This window comes from Falco naumanni, chromosome 7 (genome assembly GCF_017639655.2).
Source record: "Falco naumanni isolate bFalNau1 chromosome 7, bFalNau1.pat, whole genome shotgun sequence".
NCBI classification, from domain to species: domain Eukaryota; kingdom Metazoa; phylum Chordata; class Aves; order Falconiformes; family Falconidae; genus Falco; species Falco naumanni.
The window spans coordinates 31,520,363-31,546,926 of record NC_054060.1 but is presented as its reverse complement, the minus strand read 5'-3'; the positions used below and the strand labels follow the sequence as shown (position 1 = coordinate 31,546,926).

The 26,564-nt window shown below is 44.5% G+C and overlaps 1 protein-coding gene across 1 annotated transcript in view; it reads left to right on the top strand.

Annotated features, from left to right (window-relative positions):
- Window positions 1-26,564, top strand: part of PRKCH (protein kinase C eta) — a 121,684-nt gene that overhangs the window by 6,217 nt on the left and 88,903 nt on the right. Inside the window, exon 2 of the mRNA XM_040601381.1 lies at window positions 21,944-22,007. Within this exon, the coding sequence (XP_040457315.1) occupies window positions 21,944-22,007 (64 nt within the window). The remainder of the gene's footprint in view (window positions 1-21,943; window positions 22,008-26,564) is intronic.

Below are 26,564 nucleotides of genomic sequence, written 5' to 3'. Positions count from 1 at the left end.
CTGCCTGTTGCACAGCTGGTGGTGTGGCTGCTGAATTACCCGCAAGCCCTGGTTAGAGGGAGAGCAGGCAGGCCAAGGGCTGATGCCCGTGTTTCCTTCAGCAGCGTTAGCCATGGCAGAAGAAGATCCTGAGGGTGTTTGCAGACCTGTGCCCACAGCCCTGGGGTTGCTCTTTTCAGAGAGGCTGTGCGGAGGAGGGGGGAGTAGGGACCAGCAGAGTGACCTTAGCACAAGTGAGCCCAGCACCCCAGGAAGCTCTGTCCCCAGCCCTGCTCTCTGCACCCCGCCTGCCTCGCCTTACTCTGTTCACCTTTTATATCTAGCTTTTACCACAAGTCTTTCTGTAAAAATGCATTTCATCTAGGCTGTCTGAGGCTTTCCGTTTGGAGTATTTTTGAGCAATGGTTTGGTTTCTGGCCATTTTGAGCTTACAGGCAATAAACCCTGCAGAAAAGATTGTCGGGGGGCCATTTAAGCTATTGAAATGCCATTAGAAAGTCTGTTGATTTACAGTGTACTTCAATATGAAAGCATATCCCTTACTGAGGTGAGTAAGACTCCCACCCTTTCTTTGCAAACTATTAAAACTCCTTGATGTTTTAGGTTCGATTGTAGCTATTGTGCTTTGCTAATACGATCAAGAAATTTGGGACCTTTTGTGTAACCATGGAGAAAAAGATGAGCAGAAGAGTTATCAAGTCAAATGAATTGCTGGCAGCTTTTGGAAAGGATTCTGGATAGGGCATCACGCCTTCTTGCCTCCCAAATCTCAGTCTATTTAGGCACACAGTTAATACATGGCAAACCACGCTGCAGACTTAATTTCTTCTGGAGTCAGTGAGCAATCTTTGTTCTGATTGCTTATTCCGCCCCTGCGTTATTTGTGGGGCCATGCAGTGAGCCAGGCTGGAGTCCTGGATAACTAACCTGGTGTCGTGTCCTGGTGGAGGCAGTAGTTCTTCTCCGGAGCCATGCCCTTGTGCTGGTACAAGAAGCACTGGCTGGCTGTGAGGGAAAGGCTTGCTTAATAATTATATCAAAGATAGCAAATGTATGTCTAAAACAAAGTGTATCCTGAAGCATCCAATTAATGTTGCTAAGCCACTTAGGGCAAGCCAGACAAATGACTGAAATTTCTGTAATGGCAAAGACATTTTTTTCTATTCTTCAGTATCATGAGACGTTCTCATCGCTCAGGGAAGGCAATTGCTGAGGAAACCATCCTGCTTTATTTTGAAAGCCAGCACTACGAACAGATGTAAGAGCCTGGTTTTGTTGTGTTGTGTTAGCGTGATGCTGTGCAAGAGTAAGCGCTCCTCAGCAATTCTGGCACTACTAATATTCAGCACTAAAATCTCAGTGTCTGTGCTGGGCCCAAGGTGATTGGAAAAAATTGCTTTTTCACTGCCCCCTGTGAGGCTTTGTGTGCCCTTTGTGCCTGTTACGCCAGACCAGAGGCATCTAATCGATGACCAGATCTATCCCAGAGGCCTGCCAGAGTGGTTTTACTGGCTGACAGCCCGCTCCCTGCTTTGCTCTTTCCTGGGGCTCTTCACATGTGGGGCAGGGAGCAAGTTGCAGGCAAAAGTGTTGTTCTGGTAGCCACCAGCTTGGTTTTGGCCACTGTCTGCCTTGTGAAACCTCCTGCATCTCCGAAAGCCTTGTCCTCCTCTAGCCCACCAGTGATCCGTGTCCTGATGGAGGGATGCAGCCCTTGAGTCCTGATGGAGGGATGCCTGTGTCTTACCTGTGTGACAGATGGATGTCACATCCAGGGCTGTCTCCTCTGAGTACCACCTCGCAAACCAATGAAGCCCAGCCTGGGAAGGATGGTAGCTCTGGGCTGCACAGACGCAGAGTGTGTGGGACTTAGGTCTGGGATAAGACTTGAGCTTGTCCACTGGCCCTCCTAGTCACTGGATGGGAATTCCTGTGCTCCATTATATGGTGTGGAGCTGCCCTTCAGGTCAGCATGCAGCTTGTGCTGGAGTAAGAGCATGCTGCTATGGCTGCGGTTACCCATGAGCTTTGCAATACAAAGAAATGTTGGGAGGGGAGTCTGAACGTGTAGATGACATTACATAAAGACTTTTTCTTGGTGTTCACCTGCCAGGTTTTGTAAGTGTTGAGTTTCATGAATGATTTGTATCTCTTGAGCAGGTAAGAGATGAAGTACTGGTGCAGAAACAAAAGTTGGGCAGCTTTGGTAACTGACTCCAGTTTGTGAGATGGGAGATAGAATATATGTTCTGTTTGTTTTTTTTTTTTTTTTTTTAACATGACAGACAGTGCTGTGTAGGCCTTAGTGGAATTTTTTTAACTTTTTTTTTTTTTTTTACTTTTTATTGCAATACAGATACTTTTGTCAAAAGGAGGAGAGGAGGAAAATATGTCCAAGCAAGACACATTTCTAAATGTGTGATTTGGTGTATGAGTATTACATGTCTGCTGGGTGTTTAAAAAAAAAATTGATTAAATCATTTACAGTGTGAAATCACTTGACAGATCAGCAGAGCCTTGTAACCTTTCATATGGAGGCGAGGGAGGGAGGAGATGTGAGAAATGAGCTGTGTATTCATACTGTCTCAGGACATTACACCTAATAGCAAGAATGATACTGACGATAGTCTGATAATGTGCATCTAGGGGGTGAGGAGAGGTTTGAGATGGTAGTTCCATGTCTGAACGCTGAGCTGTTTTTCCTGCCTTTGTCTCATATGTTTAGTAAACCAGCCATCCTCAGAGGTGGGATTTTGACTTGTCAGCTGGTCTGATTTGGTTTGAAAAAGCAGTTCATACCTTCCTACAGCACTTCTGTTTCTAGCCCTCTCTCTGGCCCGCTTTGTGATTTCTGTGTTGCCTCTGTTTGTTTCTTTTTTTTTTTTTAATTCCCCCTTAGGTCTTTGTCATTAGTCTCCATTAGCAGCACAGTACTGTATTTTTGTGGGGCTTCTTTCTTGAGTAAATTTAATTTTACTCTGTCATGTAAGGAGGATGTCACTTGTAAATTAAAGTCTTCATGTACATCTTCACTTTAGTATCTTAAACCTCCTACAGTAGCAATGGGGTCTTAGTTTGGCAATCCTTTTATTGGTTTTGGTTAGAAAATATTTGCCGTCATTCGCAGCTTTATAGATGCTGTAGCAGGTTCAAGCAGGGACCAGTCATAACTGTGCTGAGTGCTGTAAGTATGAGTCAGATGGGCACCGTCAGAAAGATCGTTTAGGGTTGTGTCAGTTCACTGGAGCTGGCTGGCTGTACGGTCTGGACAGGAAAGAGGGTGACAGTTTTACTGTGACAGTAAAAATCAGCATGTCTGTACTCCAAAGTGCTTTTATCTGACAAAATAGTTGCAAATAAATGCTGTCTCCGATGTCATTGGAGTTGGCTTGTCTACGTGTGAGTTAGTTTCTAGAGGAATTCTCTTCACCTAGACTGGCCAGTGTGCTCATCCTGTACTGAATGTATTCAGTTCTGGGCTAAGTTCCTTCAGCATAATGAAGGTCTTCTAGATCAAGAACAGCTAATGAAAGACTGGATTACCCTGTCTGAATTCCTGCTTTGTCCTGCATTTCTTTTCCTTGGTAAACTAGGCCATATAGCTTGTTGGGTTTTTTCCCCAGGACTGAAAAGCAGAGGAAAAGTATGTTATTCTTAGCGGTGGAATCTGGGGATTTATTTACTGAATGTTTTCTCCCATCTCCTATTTTAATTCTCTTAAAATTTAAATGATTTAAATCTGAAGAAGAGAGGCAGAAGCCTTTCATGCAGTGAGGCCCAATTCTTACCCTTCCCTCACATGTAAACTCTGGTACACTCCATGAGGAGGTGCTCTCCACACCTCACTTCTTTCTGGCACCTGTTTTTAATAACATTGATGTGAAAGCTGTCTTCCTCCTTTCTTACTTGTTGTAAAATGTCACTCTCTAAAAAGTGTGCCTTTGTCTTCTGGGAGATTTCAGCAGAATAAGAGCCTGGTGCCTGCCTCGGCTTTTGCTTGCAAGGTTTATGTTGATAGATTCCCAATAGCATCAATGGAATTACACTGCCAGCTTTGCACCACCAGTCTAGCTGGGAGAAGAGCTGGACGTGTTTCTTTCCTCCTCCTTGCATGCAACAAAGGTTTATGATGATGGCTGGGTTGTACATTATTTATTGAGCACAGTGAGTGCTCATGGAGCTCTGAGAAAGAGGAAGGAATTGGCTTCCGTGCAGTGAGTTTTTTATCTAGGTCATTCACAGACGGAGGCATCTAACATTAATATATTCAATGAAAATTTATTCTGTAAGGCAGTTTGCTCCTGAGCCTGGAAGGAAATATAATTATGTGAGGAAAATGTTCCTGTGCAGTCCAAATCCATGGTGGGATTTCTTGCCAAAGCTACTTAGTTGGAGCACACTATTTAATACAAAAGCTATAGTGGTGTCAGAAGTGTAGGGTGATTCTCCATCTCCTGATAGGGCTATGTGGGAGTGTTGCGGTTGATAATCAATTTGCAAGATGGAGCCCCACACCTATTGCTACATTAGCAGTTTACTTAACAGTTAAAAGTCCAGTGTAAGAGCTTTGGGTATTCCCACAAGAATTGATCGTAAGACTGGCTTGATGAGGGAGGACAACTTACAGGAGATTGTTGGAAATGACCCTACAGTCAGTTTCCTTTCTTAGAAGTTTCAGGCTCTTGTTTCTGCAAGGGACTTGTGATGTGGCAGCTTAAAGACCTATGCTAAGAAAAAAACGCTGGTTTATTAAGTCTTCCTTAACGTAGTTGGGACAGAATTGTGGTGGTTTAGTAGCTACTATACAGGTAACTAAGTTGTATTTGGTTTGGAATGGAGCAAAATCAGGTTGAAACTCAGTGATAAACCAGTGCTAGATAAGCCATCTTTCTCTCAAAAATTAGCCCCTGTTATAACCACGCCATCAGTATTTAATGATAGTAACTCGTTTTGACCATATTTTTAAACAGTTAGCTCCAGTAAAATTTAGCCTGTCTTGCCAATAAAGATAATGAAGTTTTTCCCTATCTTCTTGATTCTAGGAAGGAACATGTTCGCTTTCCTTTGCGAAATGTTGCTGAATGTTTTTTAGTGTGAATGTAGAAGAGCATCAAGTTCATTGAGCTCATGTTCAGGGAGCAAGTTCTAGAGCTGCGCTAGTGAGCCCGGAGAGCAGGGACTTGTTCTTTCCCTTTGAGGCACAAAAGGGGCGTGATGCAGACAAATGACAAAAGAAATGGGCAGGAATGTTACAGAAGTAGATATGGTTTCTCTTGTGTGTTCCAGATCTCTACAGGTTGAGGCTACGATCTCTAGCTCTACCTGAAGGACAGTGGGACTCCCATGTTTACCGTTATGGTGCTGTCCCTGCAGGCCAGGGCTCACTGTACCCAAATCCTTAGGGCTTGTCATCATCTTAGAGTGACAGTGTTGAAATGGAAAGCAAACTCTTGGATTCTGGAGTGTCTGGCAGACTCAGGAATAAAGCATGAGAAGTTGAAGCTATGCCGCGTTCTCACAGAAGGTTTTCAGGCCATTGCAGACAAAATACATTCATATGCTAGTATGGGGGAAACCCTTTTTGTCTGGGCTAATGCTTACAAATTTATCCAGACTAGGAGTGGGCTGTGTGTTTAAGCACGATGAGCACTCTTTCAGCAGGCTTGTGCCTTGGGGCTCTGGCAGTTTGTAGGTGGCAGATCTGGGAGGATACTCAGCAGGTTTTTGTCCTCCTCTGCCCCATGGGCAGTAGCTGTGCAGGGGCAGAGTCCTTTCTGCTTGTCTCTGCTTCTTGCCTACCCCATTTCACAGCCAAGCTTGCTAAATAAAACATCAGTCAAAGGCCAAATGTGGTGGGCTGTGAACTGTGGTTTTGGAGTCATGCAAAAGCAGTGTCCGTCCTGCTGCCTCTGCAGAGGAGTGGTGACAGCTGGAAGAAAAGGGCGGGGGGAAGCTTGGGCAGGGGGGGCTGAGAACAGTAATCCTTTGATCAAAGCTTGTTATCAAGATGACTTTTCCTTTTATTTTGTATTTGCTAAAGAACTTTGGTTAATGATTTATCCATTCATGATCAACCCCATGCTCTTCCCAGCAGTTAACTACAGCCACTGCTGGACATGTACAAGACCCTGCTCTGATGTTACCTAAGCTCCGCAGAAGGGGTGTTGAAAGCTGGGTCTTTTGGCTTGTCCTGGGTGAGCAGTTGCTGTGTGTGGCTGCATATCTGCAGGAGCACAGGATGTTAATGCTTGCGGTGTAGAAGTGTCTGTGAACATGTGCATGTTGTGGGGCAGACAGGACACAAAACAGACACTTATTTCATTTCTCACTTATCACTGCGTGTGAAGAGCAGGAATGCCTTTTTGGCTGCTTGTGTTCCCTCTAGTTACCGGTTTGTTGGGTAAAACAGAATTAAGAACTCTAGAGCTCCAGAATTTTAGAGGAACCTTAGAATGGAGAATTGAAGCTATATCCAAAATCATTGGGTGGTCTGTTTTAGAATTGCACTCTTCTGATATTGTGAAGAGTAAAATTGTAGGGTCTGGGTGGATTTCTTTGAAGAGAAGCAGTGACCATTCAAGTCATCACATGTTTTGGCTTATGTGGATGCAATCTCTGAAGGTTTCTGATGTGTCCTTGCAAGTTTGTCATTTCCCTTTGTCATAGAGAAGGGAGTGTTTGTGATTAATACGAGGTCAGTGGATTTATTTCTATATTTAAATAAGCTTACTGCAAAGACACTTGCATCAGCAATGGATATGCAGTATTCATTGTTCTTAAGCAATGCCAGTTCTTATTTTAGTAAAATTTTGGAAGTGTCTGTTCCTGTTTTGAACATGAACATTAGGTGAGAAAAGAGTAATAGAGGTTTGCTGGTTTTAAAAAAACCTTCAGTACCCCTGTGCTTGGCTGCCGAACGATTGTTCTGTAAGAATCTTCCTGACCTCAGAAAAGCTCATCAACGTTTTCTCAATATAAGTTTTGTAGCTCATTTCCAGGTTGACTAAATAGTGTCCTTATGTTAGTAGTCCTGGGCGTATGAAACTTTATTTGCAAAGAAATGTGGGTTTGTGTTTACATTTAATTACTTCAGCTGCACAAAAATACTCTTTATCTGTGCCTGATAATTTTTTTCACTGTCAAAGATAAGAACAAGACCTTTTTTTTTCTCCTCATTTAAATGTGTATATATATATGTATTTAGCCAGTAAATGGCTAGTTGCAAAATTCTGTACACCTATAGCACTTATTCTTACTCCATCCCTAACAATATTAAGCAACCATTTCCACAGGAGCGGTGCTCTTTACAATAGATAGTGTTGTGGCTTGCTTCAAAGCTGCAGTCAGAACATGTAGGTGTTTGGCGAGTACCGGATCTTTCCATCTCTTGCTGTGAATTTTCCAGTGGGTCATTACTTGTTCAGACTTTCTTTCTTAGTATCTGAAACCACCCCAGTGCTTCATATTGCTGTGTGTAGTAATATCCCAGAAGCCTTTCAAGTGCTGCTGGGCAGCAAGAGGAGTATTCTAAACACTCTTAAATTCATGAAAAGCTGAAACTCGTGGTGCAGCGGTGGTGAGGAGCCAGTCAGCAGTTGCCGTGCAGCTAGTTTAGGATCTAACTCTTCTGTAATCTTACCTAGGGCTCTTTCAATATCATGCAGATTAGAAGTCGAACAGCATTAGGTGTTTTATTATTTTTCTTGGGGGACTGTGTTTGTAATGGCTCATTTTGTTGGATGTGTGGCAGTGATTAGAGGGATCGTATCTCTTTCATTTTCTTCCCCCCAAGGTTGTTACTGAGCATCCTGCTAATACAGAGTAGAGGAACTATTTGACTGGCTTCTTGGATTTATATTACAGGGCTCAGTAAACCTGAAAGGAGGGAAGTTATTTGGTTTTATTTTGAAAGAAGATAAATGCTGTCCAAGGGATTTCGTTCCTTAGCTGGTGAAACTTCTCTGGTTAAGGTTATAAGACTGAAATTGATGTGACACTTCCTGGAGTGAATAAAATTTTACTTTGGGAATTAAGGTAGCATGTGCCCCCTCAGCAAAGGCTCTTTGTCAATGGGAAGAGGAGCATAAGGTTCACATTAGCAGTGCCACCCAGGTAGGGATGGGCTTCTCTCCAGAAGGGAATTCATACTTTTAAATGTATTATCTAGTGAGCTGGAGTTAAAAGCATGTGTGTTTATAATACAAAGCACATGGAACACTGGCTGTGGCACAGATAAAATGCCAGGCCTTCCATTCATAAAGAAACTAAATATTTATCAAGGAGGACAGCAGTTGTCCTAAATATAATGGCCTTGCAATGGAGCCTGTCCGGCTCTCGGTTTACCTAGGATTGCCATGTGCTTGGACTTGCAGTGATCCCCAGCAAAAGCTCTGTTTGAAGAGGACATTTATCTGCAGCTTTGTAGGTGATGTTGAGCTTCAGATGGGAAATGTGGTCAGCATCAGCTTATGTTCTTGATTGACATGTGAGCAAAACCACTCCAACCGTGTTCTGACCCTTTCCCCTACAGACCCTTTCTGAGCAGTGCACACACTCACACCCTCCACCTCCCCCGTTTTTTTTCTAATCCAAGGTACATCTTGGTCACATTGGTTGACAAGGGCTTCCTCATCTTGAAACCACACTTTGGAAGGGGAAAAAGAAATACTAAAAAGGGGAAATATGTGACAACGTGCTGTTGGTAGATGCCAGCAGACTGCCTGTCAGCTTGCAGTTGCACGCAAACCCCAGAAGTGCCGCCTCCTTCAGACGGAGGCAGGTGGCAGGGTCAGCTGAACAGCACATCCAGGTGACACAGCACCTCGTCACCCATCCGGTGGCCTGGAGGAGGCTGGAAGCCAATGCTTTTCAGCTCTCTTGCCATCTCAACTCAATTGTTGGAGTCACAGCTGTGACTTTATGGTCACAAGTGGGTAGTGAGATCATCTCTCTCATAAGGCAGATGAGGAAAACTGTAATCACAGACTTGATGGGACTAAAAATTGCTTGGTCTTGGACAGTCTGTCTCTTACTGCAGTGCTTGGCTTCAGGATTTCAGGACTTTTTTTTTTTTTCCTCTAATCTTGTTACAAATATACAACGCAGGGTCCTTCATGAGGTAGAACCTCATCTATGCACTCTTTTTTTTAAACTGCTGTTTTACAAAAGTATTTTTATTGTATCCCCCCCCCCCAAAAAAAAAAAAATCAAACCCAAAACCAGAATGCAAACAACAAAAATGCTAAATCGCAAACAGAAAAAGGAAGCTATAAACAAAACCCACTACACAAATAGGATATGATCTAACTTGGCAAAGCAAATGCTGGCAATGGCATGTCCTTTCTGGGTGTTGTCAGCAGCATACTGGATCCCAACCTACATTCTTCTTCTGCATGAACACTTGACTGTGACTCCCAGTGCCGGACCTTGTGGGATTAGAGTAGAGACATGAGCGGTAACATCTGGACACCAGGATCAAGCATCATACCTTTAGGAATGTTGGAGGAGTGCATGCCTTGGCACTCCTTTTTTTGTACCTTTAGAAACATCTAATTGGCTATGCGGCCAGAAACTGCTACTGCTTTTACATGACGTTCTGAGATATGTGTACCAGGGATGTTAAACAATCCCATAAACTGTTGGCAGGGAATGGGAGGGGGTTGGTGTGTGGGCTAAAGTACTTTTAACCTTCCTCTCCATCTTTCCCTTCTGTAAGCAGATTCTCTTCTGTAAGACACCACCCATATTTGATAGTTTGCTTTTCATGCTTTCATCTCAAATCATTTGACAGATCATCTTGCAACATGGAGTGTGAGAGGAGATGTGATGGATTAGTACTGGCTGGATATAAGTGTTAGTCCTTAATAGTTTCAGTGTTAAGAAACTGCTGGATAAGGAAGTGAGATGACAAGGGAAGAAGTCACTGTCATTAATTCAAGATCTGGAAAGAATGGTCAGAGCATAGCTGCTTAGGCTTCTCTGTGGTGTTATAGCCTATGCCAGGACCTGAGTTTTAAAAGTTGCTGTAATTAATCCTCCTTTTTGTATCCTTCACAAAGGATGAGTAATGCAGTTAAGGCTTTACATGGGGATATCTATGATGGGAGCTGTAATTCTAAAGACTGGCATGCCACTGAGACATATCAATTGAAATCTTATGTTTTGTCAGAAGTATTGCTGATTTAATTCATTTATGTGCAAAATTATGTTATTGTTATACTGATGGGGTGATGGTGGTGTGTTGTGTCCACTCCCCATGCACTTAGTGTAAGTCTGTATAGTCACTGAAAAGAATGATGTGTTCTGGTGCCGTGGAGCAATTGACTCTTCTTGACGCCTGGACCGCTGTGCAGTGCTGGCACACGCTGCTTTCATGGATATTGCAGAGTCTTCCCTGCACTTCTTCAGGGTGGGGTGCCAGCCACGCAGTGTGCTAGGTTGGGCTTTTGAAGACCAGAAGCACTGTTTCTAGCTCTGCTTCTGCCATCCCTGTACATTACTTTTTTTGTCTATAACGTCGGTGGTATAAGGTTTCCTCAGCACCCCAAGGGGCTTTGCAGTCGTTGGTTGAAGGGGTGGAGATGTGTACAGTCTCATATATGCAGCTCCTTTCCTATGTGACGTGGCCTTTGGGGGAGACACAGCAACGCTGCACTAGGAATGCAATACCAGGGTTGCAACAACGGGATGGTAGCCTGTGAGTGAAAAACAAGCCTGTGACAGCCTGGGTGAAAGCAAGCACTGTCAGATAGCCCTACCATCCACATTTTGGGATTCCAGCTATCCCTCGTGTAGTGCTATAGCAGCTCTGGAAGTCAGGCTGAGATGATCAGGACAGATAACTGTTGGACCTTCATACAGCACAAACTTTTCAACCACACAGGGTAGCACTGGGTATTAAGGCCCTCAACTAAGTACAGATCTTCTCAACACTTGGTGTCAAAGGGAAAAAGAGGACAGGTGCCTGCAAATCAATCCCTCTGCAGAGTTTTGGTTTGCATTTGAATCTCTGTATCAGGGAACCCCAGCTTCCTGCCATTGAGCTGTGGGCGTGGAAATGCTTATCACATCTCACTCCGGGATCCTCTTTTTTTATTATTTTACAACACTGATTAGTAGTGATCAAGCACCATAAATAGTGCTTGATCACATAAATAGGACTGTTTCAGCAGATTGCCTTTTGTTATGCCACCAGGACTTAACTTTTTAACTGTTACTAAAAAGATGGGATTTGGCTTTTCAAAAGTGAGTTTGTGACAGAAATGGTTGGAATACCAGGAAGTTGTGACCTTTCCCCTTTCTACCTGGGGTGTTGAGAAATTTGATGGATTATATCTGAGAGACTAATAGATTATAATGGTTCATGATCTCATCTGCTGTAGCCTGGCTTTAGAAAGAAGAAAGTGCTATCGGACAAAAATGGAAAAGCAGCAGTACACCAAATGAATTATATGTAGTAGGACGATATTTTAGAAATAGTGACACACCTAATGGAGACGTGAATGGGAAGAATTTCACAGGAGATGATGCAATAAAATGGATGAACAACAAGAAATTATTTTCTAGCACTCAATACTGGAGAATAGTGCAACTACGTAACTGAGCAAGGTGCTGGAGAGACAACGACAGAAGTGTTCTTGCAGCTGGTTTAGGGGTCCACTGTTTATTGGACTGGATCCATGATCAGGGTATTGAGGGCCCTGCCTGATGTGATACAACCCAGTGATTTCCCCTGAGTTACGTAGTGCTCTCCTGTTGTAGCTGTGCAGTGACGATCCTTGGGCAGCCAACAAGAGTGCCTTGAATGCAGATCATGATGCAGACTTTGCTGCTTAAAGTTGTGAATGATTCATAAGCCTGCCTGGATTTGTTAATAAGGTTAATTAAAACTGCAGGTGAATGCTGTACCTTGGAAGAATTCTCCTCGAGACAGAGAGCATCGTTATTGCTTCTCTGCCCAATTGTTTTTCTGCCTGGTGCCTGTTTGGTTTCTCATAGGCCAAACCCAGGTCTCTGGTACATGCTGGCTGATGCATGGGCTACCTGGGCTTGTTCCCTCACTAGTGCTTGCTTGCCCTTTCCTTATCAGGGGACATTGCATCAGTGCTAAGCTCAGCTTTGCATGGTTGTGCAAATTTGTTAGTGCTTTACTTTGAGGAAACTTTATGCACCAACTCATTGCTGTGGCCCTTGGAGCAATTCCAAAGGGAAGTGCCACCAGCTTGCCTGCTTGGCACTTACCAGTGATTTATTTCTTTATTACTGTAAACAGCTAAACTGCACAACTTCCTGGTTGTTCTGTCAAGTTATATTGAGTTAATATATGTGATGGAAAATATGGTTGTTGATCATCTCCAGAACCTGGAGACAGAAACCGGCATTTCCTGCATTATGTGCTCTGAGAGAGACCTAAAACGTGAGCTATCAGTATCATCCCTTTGCAACTTGCACATCTGGAGTATAATAGCTAAAGTGGTGTCCCAGGGCTCTATAGCTGTTGAAAGACTTTTGTTTTGTTGCTAATAACTGGTTGTTGAGGTGTGTTGACCTTTTGTTACTGTTCATTGAGTGGAAATAGATTTCTGTTTGCTTGTTTCTCAAAGCTCCCAAGTCCTCTCAAGAGCAGAGGCCCTGTCCCGCTTCCAATCTCTTTTACCTGTAATTGCATATATAGGTGTTTGCAGGCAGATTTCCATACATTGCATGTGCGAAGCTGATAGCCTGACACCAGCTGTGTGCATGGTGTGTTCGCTATTAATCAACTGTTCAAACAGCTGAAAATCAAGTCCTGCATTTGCCATCCTTTAATTTAGTGGTCCTGCATTGATGTCAGTATCTGCCAGTTAGGAAATGAAAGTAACTGGTAATTTCCACCCCTGCCATCCTTTTAAAAACATTTAAATAAATAAAAATAGCTGTAGGAGGAAGGCAGTAGGAGTTGGGAGGAAAATCCAGTGATGGACTGGACATGGTGGTATTTGGCATGGTGTTATGAAGCAAGTTGTATGTTTAATAATTTGTATGCAGCAGAGGTAAAACTCTGCTTGTATGTGCATGTGGTGGGGAAACGCAGAACGTGTCCTGCCCACGCGATTTTGGTTTCACATGGGCTGTGGGCACACAGGCTGGGGGAGGCTGCAGGAAGGTGTGAGAGGCCCCCCTAGAAGTGGTGTCCTGCCCCTGCGCCCCGTGCTCAGCTGGGTTGCAGAGGCTGTTGGGGGAGGCAGAGGCTCCCTTTGCTCTCTGCCCAACATCTCCCCTGGCCACCATGTGCAGTCACTAGAGCAAACGAGATGCTGTTTGTTGGCAGGTGGGAAAGCGGAGCAGAGTCACCAGGGACTTGTCATCTCCCAGGTGCAAGGTTGGTTCAGAGCAGGCTTCTTGCCACCTTGCTGCTCTCCATTCCCCAGGGCTTTGTCCAGAAGGGGAGACCTTGGCCTTGCAGGGCTCTGTATCCCAGTAGCGCTGCTCCACCAGCTTCCCCCGTCTCATGGTACGGGAGCTCTCTGGCAGTGGCAGCTTGCTGCAGGAGCCAGGTAGGAAGGAAGCTGTGTGCTGTGATGGCCCAGCCACCTGCAGTGAGCTCGGGCTGGGTGTGCTGCTTCGAGCCATGCTGACAGCAGCGTGACAGACCACGTTCCTGCCCCGACCCACGGGCCCAGCTGGGGAGGGTTGATGACAAACTGCCCTGTTGAATCGAGAGGGGAGGGCTCTGAGGTGGGAGTTTCAGCACCTGCTCTGTTGGTTGTGGACGATTTGCAGAGTCATTTCACGCTTGACATCTGTGCCCTCAGAAGCTGGACCCTCGCTGCTGGGGTCTGGTCATCTGTTGTGTTTTCTTCTCAGCCCATTTACCACCCTAGTAATTTCTAGCCCCATACTTGGCTTGGATTTGTGGATGAAAGCCCTCCTCTGTTGCAGACTCCAGTGCGTGTGCATGGGACTTTTAGACTCTCCCCCATCCCCCATTTCATTCTGAATTTCACTTAAATTTCTGAAGGAATGGGTTCTTGCTCAGCAGCCGTACTGTTGGTGTCAGTGCCTGGTCTTCAACACACTCCGGTACTGTGGGACTGGTAAACAGGCAATTGGATTCCCTCCCCCTGCCGCATAACTAGGGAAAATGAGGTCAGAAATCCCGCCAGAGAGTAGTTGTTTTTGTTTATAAGAACAAAAATATCATAGTCCCTGAACGAACAGTATGTGTGTGTCTCTCTTTTTAGCTTTATAACCCTCCATTTTTTTTCAAATATACTGAAGAGTAGCCACCTGCAATTATTACTTATAAATCATTCATTGCTTTAGAGGTGGGATTTCTCAAAAGCAGTGTAAGTTGGTGTAATTTCATTATGAGCAGGCTTTGGCTCATGCTGTTGAAAATTTTATTTTTTTTTTTAAGATTTGAAACCTCCTTTTTTATCTATATTTTATTTGCAGCCCTCCAAGCAAATTTTCTTGGCAGGAATTTTCACGGGATAGATAAATCTTGTTGCAGCCCTTGCTCTTCCTACCCAAGCAAATTTCCTGTTGAGGTGGGCAATCTCTTGGGTGAAACCAGACTAAAATTGATTAAAGAGTCCAGGATTGGCCAAGAGTCATTAGTTATGCATGATTGTTCATGGCTGGCACACAGCTTCTAATTATGCAGCTTGACTGAAAACAAAAGTAGTATTTTAAGCAGCTGTCCTGGAATAAAAAATTAGAATGGCAATATTACAGTAATAGCTGGAATAACTGGTTGTAGGAGTTGAGAGAGACTAACTTTCCACCCATTTGTGGGTTTACCTCCAAAGTGTTGAGCATATGGCAGTAATGGTTGTTGGAAAGGTTTCTTTTTCCCCCTGATACTTTGACAGTTACCATCACTTGCAGGAGGCAGTTTTGAGCCTTTGTCCCCTACCAGGGATGGCCAGGCTGACCCCCAAGGGACCAGGCATCACCTCTGGGTCTAACAGTCCATCTACAACAGCTGGAATCAGTGAGCTGCAAGGGCTTCAATGCCCTGAGAGTTTGGCATGGTGCATGGACCTATCAGTTCAAGGTGGCATTGGCAGCCTGTCCATAGCACTGGATCACCCTGTGCTTGCTCTTTGTTTTGAGACCTGGCATAAAAATTAAATCTTGGTGGGATCAGGGAGATGCTGCTGTTTGGCAGCACCAGATTCAAAGCTTAGGTGGAACAGGAGCTGAGGTCGCTGCTGTTCACCAAATGACATCTCCTCGGGCTTCCCTTGTGTACAGAGCCTGCCATGGGTCATTGCTAAACTGTCTACGTCTGCCCTTGGCACCTGTGGTGGAAATTACTGCCCCTAGCACTTGCCAGCCTGTGCAGGAATGAGAAGATACTTGGCACCCCATTTTTTTTTTTAGGCAGAATGATTGGAATCTTAAAAATTGCCCACCCTGCATTTGTAGGAAAAAATGCTTTAATCTATTGATCTGGAAATACAAAATCCCATTTGTATTATAGAGCCCTAAGGATTTTCAGAGGTGCTTAACTTGATAGGCAGGTGGCTATCAGCCTCAGAACATACAAGAGGGAGTGATTAATCTAGTCACTGTTTATTTGACTGAGAAAGTTGCTACTTGACCTGTCCAACAAAGGCATGCTCAGGTGGAGGTGCTACCCTATTAAAATACAGAAAGATCTGACATTTCATAGCATGATCTACTAGGAGCTTAAACAAGAAAAATTGAAAGAAATAACTAGAGGCATGTGAAAAACCAGCTTTAGCCTAACCCAGACTTTCAGCTCTTTTGACTGAACAGAGCCTTGGGAATTGCCTCTATAAATGACTGATTATATATGCAGTTCTGTTAATTAAATTTAAAAATTGTGTAGGAAGTAAAAAGATATAGCTGCTTGTTTAGTTAAGCTAATTAAGTCCCCAGGTAGCTTTTATATTTGCTTTATTCACTGCAAGTGTCTGGCTTGTTCTGTTTTTGAAGCCACGTCAGCATTGACATGGCTTAGAAAAAGGTTGTACTTCTAGGATGCTTACTAATTGTGCCTGTGGGGAAGGAAGGACGGAGCAGCAATGGGAGAAACGATGTTCTGGGCTCCAGGGTAAATGCAGTCGTCTTTTGTGTCTGATCCAAGGATAATAAAAAGATTCACACTGATTTCAGTGTACTTCAGGCTTCCCAGACCAGATTATCTGTTGTGGGGAAGGGAGGAAAAAAACCTAAAGTACTGTTTGCGAGGATTAATGCTTGTGCCAGATGCAGTGTTGAAGATGTCTCTTCATCCTGGAGGTCCACCTCCTCCACCTGGTCTCCGTTTTGGAGAGCAAGCGCCTCGCAGGCAGGCAGCCTTCCTTCGGCTCTTCCCATCCACCGCGAGTTTTTCACAGAGGCATGCCATGCTCTCAGAGGCCGACTGACTATACCTGCTCTTCGAGTTCAGTGGATGCTTCAGCTGGGTGTTGATATGTTGCCTGAGAGATTACCCTCCTTCTGAATTTGTTTTCCAAACCTCTTCCATTGATGAATCACACACAACCAGTTTTTATTACATGTGTGAAGGCATATGATTAAGGAGCCCTGTTTTGGTCTCCCTGCATCTGTTCCCTTGTTTGCTCCTGAGCTAGCTTTTTTGTGTGTGTGTGTGTGTGTGTACGTGTGTAATGCAGAGAAGTGGAGTAAATAACACCTGCCTAGTTGTCAGGAAGGTGTTAGTACAGTCCTGTTCTGGAGAAGGTGTGTGACATGATTGACTGGGGCCCCTCCTTGTGGGAAACCAATCCCTCGCAGCTCCCTTTGAAGTCACGCGGAGCTGCACCATCCTGGCAAGTTCAGGCATGGGGCATCGTGTGAGCAGTTTGGGTTAGGAGCGAAGTCCTCAGTCCTGTGTTCAGCCTGGCTGCCAAAGTGTTGTGTCTCACAATGGAAGTGAACGAAACCGTGGCTGAACTCCTCAGTCCTTACCTGCTCATTTCCAGTGCAATTGCCAGGATCCTCCAGCACTTGTTTTCTCTTAGGTACGGCTGTGAAGTTCAACAGGAGTTAAAGTGTATGCTTAGCTCTGGGCCAAACCCCTGTGTTGTTCTTACAGATCCAGCTGAGCTCCAGCAGTTGACCTTACCCCTCCCTTTGTGCTGTGGAGGAACGCGCTGCCTTCCATTTCCTTGAACTAGAAAAGAGTGGCGCTTACAGGCTTTACTACACTGACAAGCACGGTTTCCCAGTTAACTAAAACTTGGCCAAGTTACCTCCAAAACAGCCCGAAAGTTTTTTCCTCCCAGTTTTTCTCTGGGGGACCAGGCTGAGGATGGAAGTGCCAGAGAGAGGGGAGGGTGGTCGCTGTATGCAGCTATACGTGCCAATGGTGTGACGCTTATGCCACCAGGTTGGTTTGGTTTATTTGGAGATCAGTGTACCTCATAGTGTTCGCAATATCACGCGTGCCTAAAAATTCAGACTTCTCCTTTGCTTCTCCCAATACGACAGGACTTTCCCATTGCAGTCTCCTGCTCTTGATACTAAACCTTCCAGGCAAAATTCTGCAATTCCCTGAAAGAAGTTCCTGTGCCAAATAGATCTTGGCATTAGGAAACTTTTCTCTGTACTTAGTACTCTTTTAATATTGTTGTCAAATACATACAGATGGTTACATTCCTGTATCACTTATCTCCTATGTTATGATATAGGAGTTCTCCCTTAGCATCATCTGCGCTGCCTTCAGGCTGCTGAGTTTTTCTGAGCCTGTCCTGCTTTCTTTGAGAAAGATCAGCATCAGCTGCATTGTTGACCCAAACTGATTGCGTGGTCTGCTTTGAACCTTAATAATTCTGTCAAGAATAATACTGTGGCCCCTGCTTATCTGTAAAAACACAGGGTTTTTTGCCTTTAGGCAGCGACACTCAATGCTGGGGAGAAAAGAACAGAAAGAAGTGAGAAGCAAAACTTGGTGTATGTGTGGTACTTTGTGTTACGCCCACGCTGCTGTTGCGAGGCTGGATCCTGAGGGTGTTCGCTGATGCTGGGAGGTACCGCCATCACCGGAGCCTTGCCAGCGCGCAGTCAGGGCCTGGGCTGCCAGCCAGCCGTCGCTCGGTAGGGTTATCCCTTCCATGGCTGGAGGGCCAGTCCTTTGGCAGCTGCTTCCTTCCGAAGTCCTCAAATCTTATTAAATAACAGAGCATAGTGAGAAGGCCTCTCAGTCTGTGAAAGTCAGTGCTAGTGACAGAAGTCCTTCAGTGGCTGACGAGATCGAAGGAGGGCTTACATTCGGAGTTCCTCCTTTGGGGAAGAAGTAGGGTACCACACTCCTCATTTGTGGGCATCTGGTTTCAGATGGTTATGGGCATATTTCCATGCGCCCAAATGTGGCTGCAGTTGCTTGCTGGGTTGGTAAAGCTATCCTGAAGCATGTGCTGTTTCATTAGCTGCACCGCAAAGTGTGAAGGCAGCAATGAAGGTGAAAAGCAGGGCCGGGAACGCGAGGAACCGTACTGCAAAGGTGGCTGAGTTTAGCCCCAGGGCCCGGGCTTAGCAAGGCGCTCAGTGTGCGCGCCGGCTCAGCATGCGAGCATCTGTTTGGCTGCATGGCGTTGCAGGTTGTGGTCCAGCAAGTGTGAGGAGCTCACAGGCGTTAACTGCTGCCGGCGTGAGGCTCCTCCGCATCGCGTGGCCGTGGTGTGGGGCGGCAGTGCGATGGTGAGGGGAAGCACGTCCCGTCAGGTGGGTGTTGCTGTCCGGGAGCTGCTCGATCGTCTGATCTCGGGCAGGCTCATGGGAGGGCAGGCCTGTGGTCAGACATTTTCCCTTCGGTTTTCTAGGTCAGAGATTATTTTCTGTTTCAGGTACATTCCACGTACATGTAGCTGGGCAAATTTCGTCTTTAAAGGACATCACAGCAGATTCAAAAGCCAGACTTTTTACCAGTGGTCTATTAATTTTAATTATTTCCATTTCATTGTATCTTATATTTTGTTGTTGCTGTTGCTATCAGTTTAACACCAGAGAAGCTCTTAAGAGGTTAAAACACACAGTCTTGTACAGAATGAGATTTCGCTCTCAGCCCTGCATCCAGTGGGATGCCGGTATGCAAAAATTTTAGCAGCTCTTGGCATGCTGGGGCCTCACTCCTCATTTTGGAGCCTTTCAGCTGTAATCTTTCATTCGCTCCTGCTTACAAGTGCCTTGAGAAGATCTTGAGTGTAGCTAGATCCTCTTTACCAAGTGCTCTTGAACTGTGGTATAATATGAACACGGCTGCTTAGTTGATGTAGGGGATTTGACTGGTCTTTAATCTTGGAGTCTGGAGAGGAGAGAGATTGTTTTATAACTCCTGTAAATCTTCTGCTATTACATGCAGAATTGTTTTACTTCTGTTTTGTAAGATAATGCTACCCTGGGCAGAGGAATCCCATTTTGGTGATGGAGAGCAAGGTGTGTCACAGAGTTTGGACCATTTTTTGTTTGTGCCCTGTGTTGGAGGTGTGTGATGCTTTTGTTGCATCTCCTGGTCTCAGCCCAGCTGCTTGTGTCTTGACAAACCTTTGTGTTTGCGACTGAACAAGGAATGCAGGATTTGCTCTGTATCCCACCAGAGACTGTATGTCAGAAGGGAGGGATGATCCTCTCTGTGAATGTGAAAGTAGGAGCCTAACATATTGCTATGCATGCAGACAGGCAGAAGAAAGATAAGCATTGAAGAATGATTTTGGAAACCTAAATAAGTAAGGATTTTCCCATAAAATTTGAATTCTTGCTATAGCCTAAATCAATTTGGGTGGCTCTATATGTATATATATTATAAATGTTTTGTATTTATGGAAGACCCATTCTTTACAAAGTTGTGTACCTCTCCACTGAACTGAAATTTAGGCAAAATGATGCATGATATCTCTGGAGTTGGAGTTCATTTGGTGAATGTTTTCCATATTAATCGAGTCAGAGAGCTGCACAAATACAGCTTCCTAAAGCCAGTGTAGTAAGCAGCCCAAGCAAACACAAGAATTTATGTTGAGTCAAAGCTAAATATTTAATTTAAATTTTCCCTGTGAGATTGATATAAATATATATATATATAAACTGAAAATATAGTGTCCATAAAATCAAGATTTGATAGGATTTTCCCAAGCACTTCTGGCTTCCCTGTTTTGTAACCCATTTGTAGAGGTCGCTTCTGGACTGTAGCTGGAGTCATGTGAGTAGGATGTTTTCTCATCCTTTCTCTGAAAACATTTGCTCTGCTCATCCTAACAAATTCTCAATAGTTTAAAAACCAATTTCTATACTTCTGCAACAAATTGTAGGTGAGGGCAATGTCTGGTGATGGTGTGTGCTGTCTCTGCCTCCCAACTCTTACCCAGAAGATTGTTTTCTCTTGGCTCGTGTTAGTGAAGCTGCCGTTAGCATCCCTAGGAGTGGAGGTGCCAGCAGAAAGTGCTGCTGTACCGTAACACTGCAGTCAGTCTGGCTGACACCTTTTTGGCCTGCTTACAGCCATGCACATACTTTCTGTCCGTTTGTAGCATGGCTGTTTGGCTCTTCTGTTTGAGTTCAACTTTCTCTTTGAACCTGTATCTTAATGTTTTTACCTTAAAAGAACCAGTTGGTGCATGATAGGGTTTTGCAAACCATGAGCAAATATTGTCAGGACTGTAGTGGTCCATACACTGTTGCTGTGGGTGTTTAGGCTTCTGGTTAGAGGTTTATTTGAATTACATTATATGTATTAACACTGGAGACGAATGAAAGCGTTGGCAGGCTATGCTGTGTGTTACCTGAGAATAAAGAGGGAGCCGGGGCTCGTCATCCTTTCTTGCAGGACCGAGAAATATTTTTCTACTCTGCAGTGTGCACACAGAGGTGTATTAAATTCTGGGCACCTCTGTGATGAAAGTTGGTGCTGCTGATGTGGAAGGCTTGCTTCTGTTTCCGCCAGGCCAAGGAAACGTGGCTATACAAGAGAAGAGAAAGGGTTTGAGCAATCATGTTTAGTCATTCCTCCAGAGAGCTCTGTTTTCAGAATTTCTGTTCTGCATAGATTACTGATACACATGAGGTGTGAAGCTGCTCTTCACTAATTTTAACATTGCAGTTTGGGTGTGTGTGGAGGATGCGTTGTTTTTGGGTTCTCTTGTTGGTTGGTTTGTTTTGTGTTTTTTTGTGTGTTTTTTTTAAGTGAGGTTTCTGTGTGACAGCCTGACTCAAACTTCAGGGATCCTTAGCTGTGATTTTTTGCTAAAAACTATCTGGTGAACAAAAAAAACCCAAACAAACAACCCCAAACCCAAAAGCAAGACCTTAATGAAAAAAGTAACTAAAAAGGAAAAATCTACTCACCAAAACCTAAATACCTTCTTTCAAGGACAGGTTGACCAACAATGGGATTGAATCTCTGATCCCTAAAATTGTGTTCTGTATCTCCATCTAATTTAGATTAGACGGCAACAAGCCCTTAGGTAACAGCACTAACATTTTTCTGTTTTCTATGGTTTAAAGCCAAAAGGTGATTTATGTAAGAAATCAGTGTTTACCCTAGCACTGATGGTATTTTGAGAGACTGAAACAGTTTCAGTGGGATAAGATATAGTAGGGAGGAAATACCCATATAATTCACCGAACAGATATGCACAGATCTTTTCAGAGAATTGTGTGTGCTTAATGTTACTCCCACTTCATTTATCTGAAAAATTGGAAAACTATTAACCACGTTTGCTTTTTTTTTCTTTAATCTCTGTTTTTTCTAGCAAGGTGGAGATTTTTCATCACTTCTAGGAAAAAGAAGGAATCAAGTTCCTTATTTTCTATGGAGCCCTGAATGTTGAACATTTGAGCTTGATTTATTTTGTAAAATTAAGGGTGTGCGTGAGAATATATATAGAGCTTCAAATATTATCAAATGTTGACAAGACTTATCATGCAAAACCCCAAGAAGAGTGTTTGCCTTGAAAAACTATCAGATCAGCTAACATTTCCTTTACTTTTTCAGGTGGATTTGGAGCCCGAAGGCAAAGTGTTTGTTGTCATAACTCTTACAGGCAGTTTCACAGAAGGTAAGGGAATTATTTTGGCTTGTTTCTATGAAGAGCTGAACTCTGTTGTATGTACTTGCCATGAGTTACCAAGCAGTATATAAGCGAATGGCATTCTTCACACAGGCCACGTGCTGTTGTGTGCTGGAGATTTCTCAAGTGATGTGGGATATCTGGAGGAGGCTGTTCATAATGGCTCATGCTGTGTGTGTGCCCTCTGCTCTGCTGTTGCTCTGATCTCAGACCCAGGGAGCTGATTTGTGCTTGATCTGGTTTATTTATCTGAAGCTGTCCTTCGAACAGATTGTTTTTGTCACCTGTCCTTTTCACCTGGGTGCCTCTTGAAGGGCAAGCTATGGAGCACGTAGAGCATGTTTAAAATAGAACATGTTTAAAACATCTGGATTACTTTTCTTCTGTAAAATTTCCCATCTACTTCACGTGCATTTCTGTTTCCCGAGTTCACTTTGCACAGGAAACTCAGAAGGTTTTAGTGTGACAGCTGCCCTGAATAAGTACCTGGGTGGATTTTTTTTTTCTGTAATTATATTTTATAGTGTGATGTTTTTAATTTCCCTGTTGTTTATTGTGATGCCAGCTATGAGCATGGATGTGAACTGTGCTGGAGGAACCCAGGAAAAGCTTATTTCCTTCAGACCTACACCATGTTGGTTTTGGTTTTGGTTTTTTTTTTTTCGTTTTAGCTGTGGCCTCAACCTGCATTTGTTGGGGGAGTGTTTTCTGTATGGGAGCCAGGAATCAAAGCAGGATCTGCTCCTCTGTTACCTGCAACCTGGGGGAGATGGATTTTTAATGCTTTCTCTTGTTCCGCCCCAGAAACTGATTGCTCAGCATGAAGGCCGTGCTGGGGGATGCGGCACAGGCAGCCCACCCTGCCATGCTCTGTCTTGGATGTGAAGAGGGTGCAAGCTGGAGGGCTGCTTGCTTCAGTGGTTACAGGGCAGCTCTGCTTTCCTGCTTAGCAGTTCCTCTAGCTCCCCCCTTGTGGAGGTGCACAGGCCTGTCAGTGCCCCTGCCTTTGTTTTTCAAATGCAGGTTTGAATGGAAGCTTGTGCTTTACTAGGAGCTTTTGGGGAGCTGTCTTGCTCTTGCTGAGCCAGCAGCCTGATGTGTGCTGGGGCCTGGGCAGCTGCTTGGTGGTGAGCGCTGCATCAGAGGAGCTGGTGAAGCTTTTGGTTTTCTTTGGGTGGTTTACACCCCAGGAGTGCTCTGCTCTGCTCCTGGCAGGATGGCTGTGGCCTTTTAAAATATCTGATTACAGAAGTGATCAGCTGAGCCATACCTGAGGGCCCGGCAAGGGCTTGCAAGCAGTTGGTGTCCCCCTCCACAGCAGTATCCCAAGCCTCCTGGTGTGGAAGCAGTGGCAGGGTTTGCAGTCATCCTTCGCTGTGTGCAGCTGGGGCTGCTCTTGCTCCTAGGAACTGTTGGCAGGGCATAATCCCACTTGCAGAAGGTATTGTTAGGAGGGAGACGTGAACGGAAATGCTGACTTCGACTCCTAAGGAATATATAGTCTTGGAGTGATGGAGAAGACGAGGAGTATCACCCTCTGGCACTGCTGCAGGGCAGAGAGGACCAGAATTCCCTTTTCTAGTGAAGTTCATTTACCATGTAATGCTCACTGGGCACAGCACCACTACAACTTCAGTTCTTTATCTGTCAAGTAGGAAATAGGAAAACACTACCCAGGTGTCGACTTTGGGATGTCGGCTTTCACGTTTATCCCCACGTAAAGCATCAGCAGATCATTTACCCTTTCTCCACTAGGGAGATGCTCCCTACAACTGTGCTTTGACAGGGAGACATGAAGATTACTGTTTCAAGTCAATTTGGAAAAAGCTTTCTGTTTGTAACCAGAGAGTGAGGAGAGTGTAAAGGTGTGCTAGGGAGGCCTGAAGGACTTCTTTTGCATGTCCAGAGACCATGGCTCTTAGGGGTGAAAAGGACATTAAAAATTGGCTTTAATTGCCTATGACAGAGCTGATGATGGAAAGAGGGGAAAAAACTAGAGGGCTTTTACTGACCTGCATCTCAGTCTGTGTCCACATGCAAGCGTGTCATGCTTGGCCATTTAAGGCAGGGTTGAGCAGGGATGGTGGGCTTAAGCCTAAATCCAGAGAGGGCTTCAAACTTGTGATGGTGGCTAAGTCGTTAAGGCATGTTGCTAACAAGGTCTCAAAGACGAGAGATGGAGGACTCAAATGTTTGTACAGCTACTGATTTCCGAGGAAAATGGGAAATGTTGGAAATAGTTCACTTCTCTTTCTTCTGTTGTTACTGAGGTTGTGTGGACTTGCAGAGCAGGAAGATCAAAGATGGTTCTTGGTGTTTTTCTTGACTGGTTAGTTCCATGTGTGGTCACATTTAGAGTTTCCAAGAACAGACATAATCCAGAGCAAGCCTGATTGCAGATACTGATTTCTTCCAGTTGTTGGATAGTGGAGGCATCCATCAGGGAGCAGTTGCCTTCTGAAAAATAGTGAGATATCTTCCGTAATGTCATATTTAATTCAATTTTTATTTTTTTTTTCTGGAAATGTGGAGGGTCAGAATTGTATTTGAAATGTAAGTGTTTTGGAAAGAATTCTGAGAATAACTCAACAACTTCAAAGCACAAAAAGTGGCCTCCCACTTGTTTGCCCGAGTACAGAGAGCAGCCGCTACCACATCCTCCCTGCTAGCTATGGCTAATGCTGCAGAGGCCGCTTGAGGGCTGTGTGTGTCTATGGGTACACAGAGAACCCAACAATTAGTTTGTATTGGACCCCGTCAGGTAGCACGCATAGACCTATGTAGAGTTCCCAAGCAATATGATGTTCAGGACTTCTGATAATTTTCTTGAGACTTATGAATGGTTAAGTGTGTAACTCTGGTACGTTTCCTCTCTGAAAAGGGTCAAACAAATGGTGACAAGGTGCTGCAAAAAAAAAGCCAGACTCCAGCAGGTAAGAAGAGCAACATGACAGTGTCCATAGGCTGACTTTTCAAGCCACCCACATTTTTTTTTATTTTTTTTTTTTAGCAGCTCTTGCCTCACTACTTTCACTAGACCGTGGGGTCAGAAGGATAACTTAATGGAGTCTGAACTGTGGGGAGCATCTTCCTTTGAAAAGCTTCTGAGAGCTCCACTGAGCAAAGGTGGAGGGTCAGTGCTTACTGCTGGTCCTCACACCGCCAACACATCAGTCATCTCAGAGGGGTTTTATACCAAGCTAGTTGTGTTGTTTATGGAAGTAGGCAAATTCACAGGGTCTCAGCCACTATCTATCTCCAGTAAAGTAAAAGCTCAAAAAGTGGCTGAAGAGAGGGAGGAGAGAGAGAATAAAAAGAAAAAAGCAAAAAAACCCCAAAACCCACCAAAATCAACCAAACAAAAAAGGCTGGGATGTTAGGTCTCCCTGAGACTGTATTGTTTTGTTGTCTTACAGAGCTTACCCAAAACAGACAAGGTGGTGCTGGCAAATTGTACTTTCTTTAGCTTTGGGAATGGTTGTTTTTTTGGTTTGATCAAATGGTCTTTTGACCAAAAGTTTGATTTGGTTCTGGGTACCCATGGTGAGGACAGAGGAGAAGCATGGCACTCCTGCAGGGGGTGCAGCGTGTCCGACAGAAGCATTTGTGTACCATCAGGATGCAGGTAGTATAGAAAGTATACAGCTGGGAGAAGAGGTTAGTCTATTGTAGGTTCTCATACGGCTCTTCTGTCCATCGGTGTTAACCTCCTGTTTTGAGGCAGGGAAATAAGCCCGTTTAATGTGTTAAAAATCCGTCCAGGAAGAGAAGGGAATGGAGCAATAGGAAGTGAGGGATGTCTAGTGAAATTATCCCTGCCTATCTTTATTTTCTGTGCTGGATGTATTTTTTGCTCTGCTAACCGCTATCTGATTATATTAACTCCCCTCATTCAGCTGACATTTCCTGTGTAAAGCAACCAGTGCAAAATTAAAATGAAAATCTCCTTCCAAGGTAAGGAGATTACCTCTCCAAGCGTGACTGTGTCTCTGCTGGCCGTGCTGGGTCCCAATGGCCCCGGCACCTGGCTGGGGTGGAGGGAAGCACCCTGTCATCCAGCTGTCTCCCTCCTTGACCCAAGAGCTGTTTGACTCCAGGCTGTTCTGTAGAGAAGGTGAGGACTGCCTGCTGCCTGCTAGACTTCAGGCATTGCTTAGGGATTGATTTCCCCTGAACATCTCCCTCCTCCCAAGGAATTTATTTACTCTTTCCTGGGTTTTCTTTATTTCACCCTGCCTGACAATAGGAATTTTTTTAAGCCATCAAAATCATGATTTTTAAACGAAAAGAATCCTTATTCTTTTTATTCTGGATATTAATACTCCTTTCCCCCTGCCAGTGGTGTCTTTAGCATTTCTTACCTCTCTGTCTTTGTGTCTCCTTGTCCCTTTCTCTCTTAAAAATAATGAATGTGCCTTCTCTGAGAGGTCTGTCTTTGCCATAGATGTGCCTCTTCTGTGGATGTGAGGAGCTGGGGGTGGGAGTGGGGTGCAGTGTGCTGTGCGTGGGCCCAAGCAGAGCCATAGCTCTTGGGAGGAGTTCAGC